At 41.2% G+C, this 12,751-nt stretch overlaps 1 protein-coding gene across 3 annotated transcripts in view; it reads left to right on the top strand.

The window, feature by feature from the left end:
• The window catches only part of LOC115878370 (F-box/LRR-repeat protein 20), a 53,164-nt gene extending 41,968 nt beyond the window's left edge, over positions 1-11,196 (top strand). For 2 of the 3 annotated variants that reach the window (XM_030894845.1, XM_030894844.1), the window contains 5 exons: positions 4,111-4,229; positions 9,950-10,141; positions 10,253-10,354; positions 10,408-10,620; positions 10,874-11,195. In XM_030894845.1, coding sequence (XP_030750705.1) covers positions 4,111-4,229; positions 9,950-10,141; positions 10,253-10,354; positions 10,408-10,620; positions 10,874-10,981 — 734 coding nt within the window. In that variant the 3' untranslated portion in view covers positions 10,982-11,195. Of the gene's footprint in view, positions 1-4,110; positions 4,230-9,949; positions 10,142-10,252; positions 10,355-10,407; positions 10,621-10,873 lie in introns of all 3 variants that reach the window. The other variant, XM_030894843.1, reaches the window with a different exon arrangement.
• The last annotated feature ends 1,555 nt before the right edge of the window (positions 11,197-12,751 follow it).

The raw sequence follows: 12,751 nt of genomic DNA on the forward strand, positions 1-12,751 counted from the left end.
GCCAATATCCACTTTTCAGATCTAACGTAGAGAATATCGTTAACCCCGCCAGCGTGTCTAGAGTATCGTCTATCCTCGGCAGGGGATAACTATCCTTCTTGGTAACATTATTGAGCTGCCGATAATCAACACAGAATCTGGTGGTACCGTCTTTCTTCTTTACTAGTACTACCGGCGATGTCCACGGGCTGTTAGATGGTTCGATGACATCTTCTTCTTTCATTTCTCGAAGGATTTTATCAGCTTCTTCACGTTTGGCGAGCGGAAGTCTTCTCGGATTTTGTTTGATTGGTCGCGCATCTCCTGTATCAATTTTATGTTGTACTAAATTGGTACGACCTCTCTGTCCTGCTTCTCCTTTATCAAACACATCTTGATACTTGATTATCAGGTTTCTCAATTTTCTACTATTTTCGGGAGATAATCCCTTACGTTTACTAACTCCTTCACCATTTTGTCCGGAATTTTTGAAGTCGAAACTTTGGAGGCCTCCACGCTTCGAATGACTGAGGAGACCGAACAACAGTACCCTAACGGGGTTCCCTTCTTCAAGGATACAGAATAATAATTCGTGTTCATTACTCTCACCGGTACAGTCTTCTTCGCTCGTAGCAGGGCTTTTCCAACAGCGACCCCTCGTCCTATTTCGCTGTCATGATTCCTTGGCTCCAACAGAATAATACTCCCATTATTCATTTTACCTTCCAGGCAACCATCCAAAAATGTCTCACAGCGCTCAGGGATCGAAACATCTTCTGCTACCACCATACGAAGCGTCTCCTCACATTTTCGATGCAGAACCACTTCTTCTTCATTTATTTTCAAAATTCCTTGTTTGAGGTTTAGCTGAAAACCTCTAGTGGTCATGATGTCCATTCCGAGAATAAGTTCATCTTCGATGTCTGCTACTAACACTCGATGATTAAAACAGGTGCTTCCGATAACAAAATTAAGATCTACCTCTCCATGGATGAGAGCGGAGCTTCCTGTAGCTGTACGTAGTCGCCATTGTGTTGTTTTATCCTTTTTGATGTTTTAAGGATATCCGCCTGATGATCGTTTTGGTCGCACCCGTATCCAACAGCATGGTCCGTAACTCTCCATCCACGAAACCATCCACAAAAATGCTGTTGAACTTTGTGTTGTAGCAGGCGACTTGAGCAGTTTTGTTGGGGCATGTTGGGTACAGGTCGACGTGTGCCCCTTCATTTCGACCATAGTAGTTTTCCGACCTCGACGAAGCCGGTTCTTCGTTCTTCTCCTTACAACGGCTTCGCACGTGTCCTACCTGTCCGCAGTTCCAGCAACGAATCGGTCCCTTCTTGCCCACGTACTGGTCCATTACCTGCCGAACAATCCTTCCACGGATTCGTCGGAACATTCGTCGATGGCCCGTACTCTTCCTAAAGACCGAGAACTTTTGTTTCGCGGCCTCAAATTCTTGGGCACGTCCTAAAGCATCCACCAAGTGCGTTGGGTGGGCTAGGAGAGAAGTGCTTGTCTTGCTCTCGTTGTCACGTAAGCCGTCGGAGAATACCTGTACTGCCAACCGCTCCATAACATTCTCGGGCGTAGCAGGGTACGCAAGGCGAACGAGGCGGGCTACGTCGGCTTCAAACTCCTGCAGAGACTCATTTGACTTTTGAATGCGATTTTTTAGCTGGGAATGATAGACATGTTCCGAATGAGCTTGGCCGTACCTCATTTCTAAATGTCGTACCAATTGCTGATAATCTCCCTGTTCCGATGGTGACAGTGTCTGCAGGATATGAGTCTCATCTCCTCGCAGTGCGATAGTCAAAGCGGTAGCTTTTTCAGCGATTGTCCAGCCGTTCCCTCTCGCAGCGGCTTCAAATTGGCAAAAATAATTGGCCCAAGCGGTTTTTCCGTCAAACTGTGGAGGTTTCATAACGTGCTAAAGCATCCACCAAGTGCGTTGGGTGGGCTAGAAGAAGTGCTTGTCTTGTCTCGGTGTCACGTAAGCCGTCGGAGAATGCCTGTACTGCCAACCGCTCCATAACTTTCTCGGGCGTAGCAGGGTACGCAAGGCGAACGAGGCGGGCTACGTCGGCTTCAAACTCCTGCAGAGACTCATTTGACTTTTGAATGCGATTTTTTAGCTGGGAATGATAGACACGTCCCAAATGAGCTTGGCCGTACCTCATTTCTAAATGTCGTACCAATTGCTGATAATCTCCCTGTTCCGATGGTGACAGTGTCTGCAGGATATGAGTCGCATCTCCTCGCAGTGCGATAGTCAAAAGCTTTAGCAGCTTTTCAACGGTGTCCAGCCGTTCCCTCTCGCAGCGGCTTCAAATTGGCAAAAATAATTGGCCCAAGCGGTTTTTCCGTCAAACTGTGGAGGTTTCATAACTGATTTTGAGGCATACTTATTTTCGACTAGTTTCGGTTCCTTCGATGTTTCTTGACATTTTTGTGAATTTGTCTTTGCTATTTCTTCTCTTAAAATTTCGATTTTTCTATTTACATCATCCTCAATCTCTATTATTTTGTCTTGTGTATCGGTATTATTTTGTCTTGTGTATTTTGTCTTGTGTATAGCTCCGTAGAATTCTCTATAATCTTCTCTTCTAATTCCCTGGAATTTTCTGTTATTTTTTTTTCTAAATTAAGTATTTTATTATTAAAGCTGGCCTGTATGTCTTTAGAATTTTCTGCGATCTTATCTTCTAAAATATTAATTAAATCCTGGGCATTTTCCATAATTTTATCTTTCAAACTGTCTTCTAATTTTTGAGAATTCTCTGTAATTTTATCGTTCAAACTGTCTTCCAAGTTAATTATTTTACTATTCAAATTGTTCAAGTTGTCGTCTAATTTTTGAGAATTCTCTGTCATTTTATTTTCTAATTTTTGTAGGCGCGGGTCAAGGTCACCTTCCAACTCAAAGCAAAATGTGTCAGGATCCTCACCTTCCTCAATCAAAACCTCTTTCAGTCTAGCTTGCAAAATGCTTTTCTTCCCATCTGTCTCGCACTCTCTCTCTTCCAATATGCATTTCAGTTCGGACGCTTTCAAGTCTTTCAACAATTTTTTCGAAGCCATTATCAGTCTTTTTCTAGTCTATCACACACGCCACACTTGACACCAATTGTTACGTTTTTCGTCGGTTCCGTGTGGATAGAAAGTCACAATTTATTTAAACACTATTTATTTAACACTAATTAACAAAAACAATAACGATAAAAGACTTATAGAACTATTTACAAACTATTTATAACTGCCCTTTCTAGGCCACAGCCGCCGGCTTTTATACCGACAGGTAAAGAACTCTAGAATAGTCCATAGATCGTTAGGTGCATAGAGAAGGTTTCGATTGTTCTCGTATGTACTACTCCATTCCAGTAGAACTCGATACCTCTCGAATCTTCGAATGAATCATTACGGTGTCTATGCGATGTTAAGGTCATCCGAGGGCGGGCCATATTGTTAGCTTAGGTCGAGTCCACACCGGTCCGCAACAATATTTAGAATGGAAATAATTAATACATGTCATTATTGACACGTTGAGTAGATAGTTATTTCACTGAAATCATAAATTTGGAAACTTTTTATTTTTTTTTAAATTAATCATAAAATTTTCTTTGAAAAAATGGTAGATGATTTCAGTCTAATAACTATTTAGTCAACATGTGTAATTTATGTCAATGACGACAGGTATTGATCATTTCGATTCAAAATTTCTCGAGAACCATTAATCGTAGCGAATTTTACAATGAGACCTTTTTTACGTAAAAAACGTCGTAAATGTATATTTTTTACTCAGTAGTTTTATACAGGTTCGGACAAAAAGTTATTAGTATTCAAACCCGTTAAAAAATATGTAGGTGGTACCCTCTAAACTCCCAGACACCAATTTTCATCTAAATATTTTCGTTATTTAGGTTGGAAATTATTTGGAAAAAATCTAAATAAAAATGAAACTTCTACACCCTGTATCTCCGAAACTAAGCATGTTAGGAGACACATTTATACAAACTTTTTTACTTATTTTTAACTGCAGAATATGCTGTCGAAGTTTCAGGAATACAGTTCGGACCACCCTGTATATAATTAATATATTACTATTTATCTTTTTTTTTATTTTAGGATGCCCTAAGCTGAAGAGTTTTATAAGTAAGGGCTGTAAGCATATCACTTCAAGGGCCGTCATATGTCTAGCAAGATACTGTAATCAGTTAGAAGTGGTGAATTTATTAGAATGTGGTGTAAGTTAATGTAAAAACATATTGTTACGAATTCCGTGGGTCCACTATTTAAACTCACGATAAAATACTTAACGAATTTATTTGTCTCACTCTGTACACACAACTTATACTATTTACAACACAATTTATGCAACTACTATTACTCTAACGGTATTTCGCGGTATTATCAAACTTCAGACTTCAGACTATCTTCAGACTGGTCCAACTGTCAAAGCGCGGGCCTTATATACCCCCTGGCGATGGTTTCTGGAATTTTCTAAAGAATTCTGTAATTTTCTTTTACTTTCTGTCGAATTCGACAGGTTCCTCAATGCACATTGCGGTTATGTAGCAGTAATGCAGTTATGCAACCAGTAATACACCTTGACCTTAACATTGCCCCCTTCTCAAATTTGATCGTCCCGATCAAGGTTTCCTGTCTGGTATCTCTTCAATCGATCCAGATGAACTACTTTCATCTTACTTCTAGGGCTGCATTGAATCCGGTACAAAACATCATTTATCCTCTTGATGACTGTATAAAGACCTTCCCTTGCTGGAGTTAACTTAGGGGACCTTCCTTTCTTGCGCTGTGGGTTATACAACCATACCCTATCGTCCTGTTGAAATCCCGTAGAATTAGCTCTGAGGTCGTAAAGAGCTTTCATCCGGTCACTGGCTAGCGCAATCTTACTTCTAACGGTCTGATGAATTTCCAATAACCTTTCCTTCAGTTCATCCGCGTAGTCCTCTACGTTTGTGGTGCCGTCGTCTGGTGATCCGAACACCAAGTCACAAGACAACCGTAATTCTCGACCAAACAAAATCTTCGATGGTGAAAGTCCGGTGGTGTGAACTGCACTTCTATAAGCCATTAGGAATAGCGGTATGTGCTGATCCCAATCTCTTTGATGTTCGTCCACCATTTTCGGGAGGTGTTCAATGGTCTTATTGAATCTTTCGACCATCCCATCAGACTGCGGATGTAAAGCTGTTGTCCTAGTCTTGTGAATACCAAGCAGATCACACATCTTCTGGAACAGTCTTGACTTGAAGTTCCTTCCTTGGTCAGTGTGAAGCTCTAAGGGAATTCCAAATCTACTGAAGACATTATTGACTAATACTTCAGCTACAGTCGATGCTTCTTGGTTTGGAATGGCAAAAACTTCTGGCCATTTACTGAAATAATCCATCGCCACTAAAACGTACTTGTTGCCCTTGTGCGTTTCAGGGAATGGGCCTGCAATGTCAACAGCGATTCTTTCGAATGGCAGTCCAACGTTATATTGTTTCATTTTTCCCCTAGATCGAGTGCTTGGTCCTTGGCTGGCTGCACAAATTTTACATTGTCGACACCATTTCTTGACATCTTCGCAATAATCCACCCAGTAAAAGCGATCTCTCAGCTTGCTCAAGGTCTTGTTTACCCCAAGATGGGCTCCAGTTTTACCACCGTGAATTTCTTCCAATACCTGGGTAACTTTCTTCCTTGGTACCAGTAACTGAGTTGTTACTGTGCTGCCATCCGCACTTTCCCATATGCGCTTTAACAATCCATTCTCCATAACTAGTGAATTCCACTGAGCCCAGAGAGCTTTGAAAACGAGCCCTCTGTTCGCAATATCCTGCCACGGTGGTCTCTCGCCGTTACCTTCCTTGAGCCGTAGTATTGCTCCGATGTCTGGATCTTCCATTTGGTCTTTCCTCAATTGTGTCGTCGTCCACTTTTCATCGGTTCCAAGCTTAAAACTCCTTATCATAACAGTGCCTTCGCGTTGTTCCGTTTTACAGCAGTGCTTACAATCGATTTTACAGGGTCTTCTGGATAAACCGTCTGCGTTACCATGCATCTTTCCAGCACGATGTTGGATGGTAAAGTGATACTGCTGGAGCTTCTCGAGCCATCATGCTATTTGACCTTCAGGTTGTTTCATCTCCATAAGCCACTTGAGAGCCGCATGATCTGTCTTAATTAAAAATTCTTGGCCATACAGATATTTATGGAAATGATCAACTGCTTTTACAATTGCTAGCAGCTCCTTCCGGGTAACGTAGTAATTCCTTTCTGGTTTAGATAGAACTCGACTGTAATATTCTATCACTCGTTCTTCGCCATCTTGCACTTGTGATAGCACTGCACCTATGCCGATATTGCTGGCGTCGGTATCCAGGATATACCTTCCTTGTTGTTGCGGGTAGGCTAGAATAGGACTTGAACATAAAGCCGCCTTAAGTCTTCCAAAGGCTACATCACAATCGGTGTTCCATTCGTAGCCGACTTCATCACCTGTAAGTTTATGTAAAGGTCTATGTTGGCAAATCCCTTGACAAATCTTCTGTAATATGTGCATAAACCCAGAAAACTTCTAAGTTCATGTTTATCGCGAGGTTTAGGCCAATCCTTGATTGCAGCGATTTTCTTCTGATCGGTGTAAATTCCGTCTGCCGAAACTACATGACCCAAGAATTCCACTTGTCGCTGGAATAAGCTACACTTCTTCGGGTTCAAGTACAGGTGCGCATTTCTTATGCGGCCGAAGACATCTTCTAAATTTCGCAAATGCTCCTCAAAAGTTCTTCCCATAATCAATACATCATCGAGGTAAACCAAGCACGTTTTCCAAGTTAATCCTCTTAACACCACCTCCATTAGACGTTCGAAAGTGGCTGGAGCATTTCATAATCCAAACGGCATGACCTTGAATTGGTATAGTCCGTTTCCTGTAGAAAAAGCCGTCTTTTCTTTGTCTTCCTCGTCCAGACCAACTTGCCAGTATCCACTCTTTAAGTCGAGTGGAGAACCAGCACGAACCTGCCAGGATTTGTTAATGTGTCATCTATACGTGGCAGTGGGTAGCTATCTTTCTTAGTGACGTCATTGAGGCTTCCTATAGTCCACGCAGAATCGTGTACTACCATCTTTCTTCGTCACCAAAACAGGAGATGACCATGGACTTGATGATTCTTCGATTACTCCATCTTCTAACATCTTATCTACCATTGTCTCCATTTCTTGTTGTTTGGAAGGGGCACCCTTCTAGGACGTTGTCGAATCGGCTGAGCATGACCAGTATTAATCCGGTGCTTCTAAAATCCGTTCTTCCACTGTTGTTCTTCTCAAAATACTGCCATGCTTTAGCAGGAACTTGGCCTTCTGTTTCTCCTCAGGTGTTAGGTGATCCCATGGCTGTGCTAGATGTTTTAGTGTTTCTTGGGATGCCTTTTGTGTAACAGCTGACGACACTTCATCACATCGGGTGACACTTCTTACAGGTTCGCAGATGGCTATCTTGTCACCTTTTTGGATCTTGACACAATTCATTGATGATCTTGACACAAAAACATTCGCAATTCTGATCGGTATATTCTTGTCGGTGTTCACCAATGATTTTCCCACCAAGTACCTATCTTGTTTCTTGTCGACACTTTGTACCAGTCCAACACAGCACCCAGCGATTTTCTCCACTTTACCGAATACGATCTTCTCGGTATTACCAGGTATCACCACAGTTTCCGCTGATCTTACATCCATCCTTCCTGGTCCCTCGTCTGGAGATAACATGAACTCTTCGTTTCCGATATTTAGGATATTTCTTTGGTGATCGAACGAAAATCCATGTTGACGAATCACATCCATGCCCAAGATGAAGTCATCTTCAATATCTGCCACTAAGACGCTATGCTGAAACTTCAAATTTCCTAACTTCAGTTCGACGATAGCCTTTCCCCGTACAACGGTCATTTCCCCCGTAACTGTACGTAAACACACTCTTCTTCCCAGAGGCATCAGCTTCAACCCTTGCACTGAGTTAGCTCGCACCAACGATACCATAGCGCCAGTGTCCACGGTCATTCGGATTCTCCTACCATTGACCTTCCCGTCGATCACTAAACTATCAGCGGTTCTTCCTAAACTCCTAATGGAAAAAATCCTGGGGGCTCTGTTCTCCCGAGTCAATACTCGCCCCTTAGTATTGACTGATTTTAGTTTTCCTGGTGCCTACGTTCTCTGGATGGTGAACGGGGTCGCATTTGGACGCGGCAATCCCGTTTGATGTGGCCATTCCTGCCACATCTATAGCACCTTATTTCCTGGGATCTTCTCTGGTTCTCTGTCTGGTTGTTGTTGGCTCCCTTGTTTATTAGTAGCTCACATGGTTTGTCGAATTTTCTACACATCTCGTCCAAACTTCTGTGGTTACTCTCGGGCTGTTTCTCGACCGTTACAGATCTTATCTTCGGTCTAGGGATGGCGCTAAAGGCAGCTTTGATTTCCAGCGCCCTGACCAGTGCTTCGCTGCTGGTAGAAAATCGGGATATTTGCAGCGCCCTCTGTAATTCGCTGTCCTTCAATCCACTGATAAAGCACTGGGCCGCGAGTTCCTCTCTAAACCCTTCCGGTGCTTCTGGATATGCCAAGTGTACCAGCCGACGTAAGTCTGCTTCAAATTCTTGCAGACTCTCTCCGGACCTCTGCAGGCCTGTCTTGATCTGGGCCTGGTAAAGTTGACGTCGATGTTGATCGCCATATCTTCTGTCCAATGCAGCAACCAAGGTTTCGTATTCTTGCTGTTGGGCTGCAGGAATAGTTTGCAGCAGTTCCAGGGCAGGGCCGCGCAGCGCGATGACAAGTGCCGCTGCTTTCTCCTGGTCGGTCCATCCGTTGGCAACGGCGGCTGCTTCAAACTGGCGGTGGTACATCGTCCAGGTCGTTTGTCCATCGTAGGTCGGTGCCTTGAGGTTCGCAGTTCCAGAAACGCCAGGTGTCCTTACTTGTACCTTGGTCTTCTGTAGGTCCATCTCTAATTTTTCCATTTTCTGCTGAAGGCGCTCCTCCAGATCTTCTACGACTTCTTGGAAGTGGGTCTCTTGTCTTCGTTCCGAATTTTCGATACTCTGTTGAATATGGTTCTGCTCTTCTTGTTTGTCTTGTTGTCGCTGAATTTTTAAATCTTCTAAAATTTTCTCAAGCCGGTTCTGTTCTACTTGTTTGTCTTGTTGTCGTTGAATTTTCAAATCTTCGAAAATTTTCTCAAGCCGGTCCTGTTCTTATTTTTCTCTACGATGTCGCTCCTCGAAACGAATTTCCAAATTACCCAACATTTTCTCAAGCCGGTCCTGTTCTTCTCGACGTCGTAATTTTTCCTCTTCCTTTTCTCTCTCTAATTTCTCCATAAAATCTCCCAATAATTTGCTTACTTCTTCCATTTTCTTCGCTTGCTGTCTCGTACCAACCATAAAAATTCCCAAATTCGGTGTAAAATCTTCAAAATCCAATTAAATCGCACTTCCGACACCAATTGTTACGAATTCCGTGGGTCCACTATTTAAACTCACGATAAAATACTTAACGAATTTATTTGTCTTACTCTGTACACACAACTTATACTATTTACAACACAATTTATGCAACTACTATTACTCTAACGGTATTTCGCGATATTTTCAAACTTCAGACTTCAGACTATCTTCAGACTGGTCCAACTGTCAAAGCGCGGGCCTTATATACCCCCTGGCGATGGTTTCTGGAAATTTCTAAAGAATTCTGTAATTTTCTTTTACTTTCTGGCGAATTCGCCAGGTTATGCAACCAGTAATACACCTTGACATTAACATTTTCTTTTACTTTCTGGCGAATTCGCCAGTTATGCAACCAGTAATACACCTTGACCTTAACAATATTTTACTTCAAATATCCTAATAATTTGTACGTTCAATTTAACTAATGGGAAACTTTGCAGAACATAAGAGATGAAGCTGTCCAGGCTCTTGCTGAGAAATGTCCCAAACTGCACTACCTATGTCTTTCGAGTTGCTCAGCTCTGACAGACGCCTCTCTGATCGCTTTAGCTCAACAATGCACCATGCTCAGCACTCTAGAAGTGGCCGGATGCTCTCAGTTTACAGATGCCGGTTTTCAAGCTTTGGCGAGGGTATGTTGAGAACTTGTTGGGTCACGTAATTCGTGGATGCTGCTATACCATTAAATTAGAAGACGAGGTTAGATAATGTTAGTAAAGGGTTTTATTTGTGTTTTTTTATAGAGCTGCCGGTATTTAGAGAAAATGGACTTAGACGAGTGTGTTCACATCACTGATGCCACTCTCATTCATCTTGCCATGGGTTGTCCTAGAATAGAATATTTGGTAACCATAAAATTAAGACAATTTTTTTTAATTATTGAAATTGTTTATTCTAGTCTTTGTCTCACTGTGAACTGATCACTGACGAGGGAATACGTCATTTATCCATGTCGCCATGCGCAGCTGAAAATTTAACAGTTTTAGAACTAGATAATTGTCCTTTGGTTACAGACGCATCGTTGGAGCATCTAACTTCTTGTCATAACTTACAAAGGGTCGAATTATATGACTGTCAATTGATAACCAGAATGGGCATAAGAAGACTGAAGGTAATTCTAGAAATTCTTTGTTATATAATATGATATTCATATATCATATATTAAAAAACAGCAGGTTTATACCATAACTGACTAAGTTGAGAAAAAACTAATTTTAGTGAGGATGGAGTCGATAATTATTGACTGCATCCTCACTAAAATTAGTTTTTTTTTTATCATAGATTATGTATTTAGTAGATAGAAATATCACCCCCAAACTCTCTTGTCTAAAACATTGGTATGAGTATTTTTGTTGTTTTTTAAGAATCATTTGCCCAACATCAAAGTGCACGCCTACTTTGCTCCCGTGACACCACCGCCCACTGGTGGGACTTCTCGTCAACGTTACTGTCGTTGTTGCGTCATACTCTGAGGCCGACGCCCCTCTATGAGGTCCCCACCACCAACTTAGTCATAAGAAAAAAAAGCAGCTACACCAGGCAGTGCTGTACAGGATGTTCCACTAAGAATAGATCTCGGCTGTATTGGACAGTATTAAGCTTGATTTTCATGCATCCGTTATCCCACGATACGTTGATATGATATTAATTTTATTGGTTGAATTTAAAGACTTTGATTGGTTAGAAACGGTTAACCAATCGAAACCTTTAAATTCAACCAATAAAATTAATATCGTATCGTCGGACAACGGATGCATGAAAATCAAGCTTTAGCCGTAGGGCCTTCGGAAAAAATATTTATGACTAAAGATGCCATGAGAAATTCCTGAAAATTATTTTCAGGTTTGTAAAATGGCGCGGCGGCGATCTGTGTAGGCAACTGCTATAGCAGATAACAAAATTGAATTTTTACAAAATTTTGCCTAGATAAGGGGTACTATAAACAATGGCGTCATAATCTTATATAGGGCAACGGCCCAGCTACGTCAAAACACCGGTTCCCATTAGAACACCGAAGTTAAGCGACGTAAGGCGATACTAGTGGATGGACGGATGATCGGTTCGAAACTCTGTATCGTGCTGTTGTCCAAAAAAAAAAGGCAAAAGTGTAAAATCTATTGACACACACTGCTCATTCACGCCGGTTCGAGGCCGGATGAGATCGGATATCTCATAAGAGTCGATTTAGACACTTGCCAAGTCGGTAGGCCATTGACCATGATATGGCCGAGGACCGCGGTTCGGATTCCGCGTAAAACAAAGTAAGCCCCGTCCAGATTAGCCCTGGCAGCAAAAAGGAGACGTTAACTGAAATCTTTACTTTATAATCTTATATGCTAAAACTATTACTCTATTACTTCAAAAGTCACTATTTCCCAAAGCCTGACATGACTTCATTGAGGCGTCGTTTCTTGTTCACTTGCATCTTAATAATTATTAGATACTAATACATCTGACATTATGATTATGACATTCTGGTATATTATCGATTTTAGAATAAATTAATTGTTTAAACTTTATGTTTTATTAGAATGTTCATAATCAAGAGGGCTACTGATACCGTGGTAAAAACATTAGGTTTGGGCTTATAGTTAGAGCTTAAGTTTAGGGCTTATTTTTTTGCATTTGTTGTATTTTTGGTAATATCTTCGGTTTGAAAATGCATTTAATTTTTTAAGCGCTGCATTTTAGCAGATAGGGCAAAATGGTTCCAACCAAAAAAATCAGTAATTTACTGAAGATTATGACGCCATTATTTATAGTACTCCTTAAGTAGGCAAAATTTTGTTAAAAAATCCATTTTATTTTGCCATAGCAGCTGCGCTCTCTAGCGGCCGTTTTACAAACTTACAGTTAAAACGTAATTTCTAATGGCCTTTTTAGTCATAAATATTTTTTTCCGAAGGCGAAGTTAAGAGCGTCTTTTTCGAAAAATGAGTTTTTTAACAACACTACTATACACCAAAGTGTTCGTTTGAACAGCAGAAACACGCCAACAGATCAAGAAAATTTGCAATTTGTTTAAAACGTGCATTATTTAACATTTTAACATAGGCGGCCGGTTTAAATTAGGTAATCAAAACATTCAAATATTTTATTCGACGTCAAATTTTGATTGTTGGCAATTCAAGGCTTGTTTCTGTGTTGGAATTATTGCACAAGTGCAAGGTCTGCTAGTAAAATTTTCTAAGCGTAAACTATCACAATACAATTCATTTAAACCAAAACTCGTAATACAAAAC

Source organism: Sitophilus oryzae, unplaced genomic scaffold, assembly GCF_002938485.1.
Source record: "Sitophilus oryzae breed Bouriz unplaced genomic scaffold, Soryzae_2.0 scaffold_1508_pilon_pilon, whole genome shotgun sequence".
NCBI classification, from domain to species: domain Eukaryota; kingdom Metazoa; phylum Arthropoda; class Insecta; order Coleoptera; family Curculionidae; genus Sitophilus; species Sitophilus oryzae.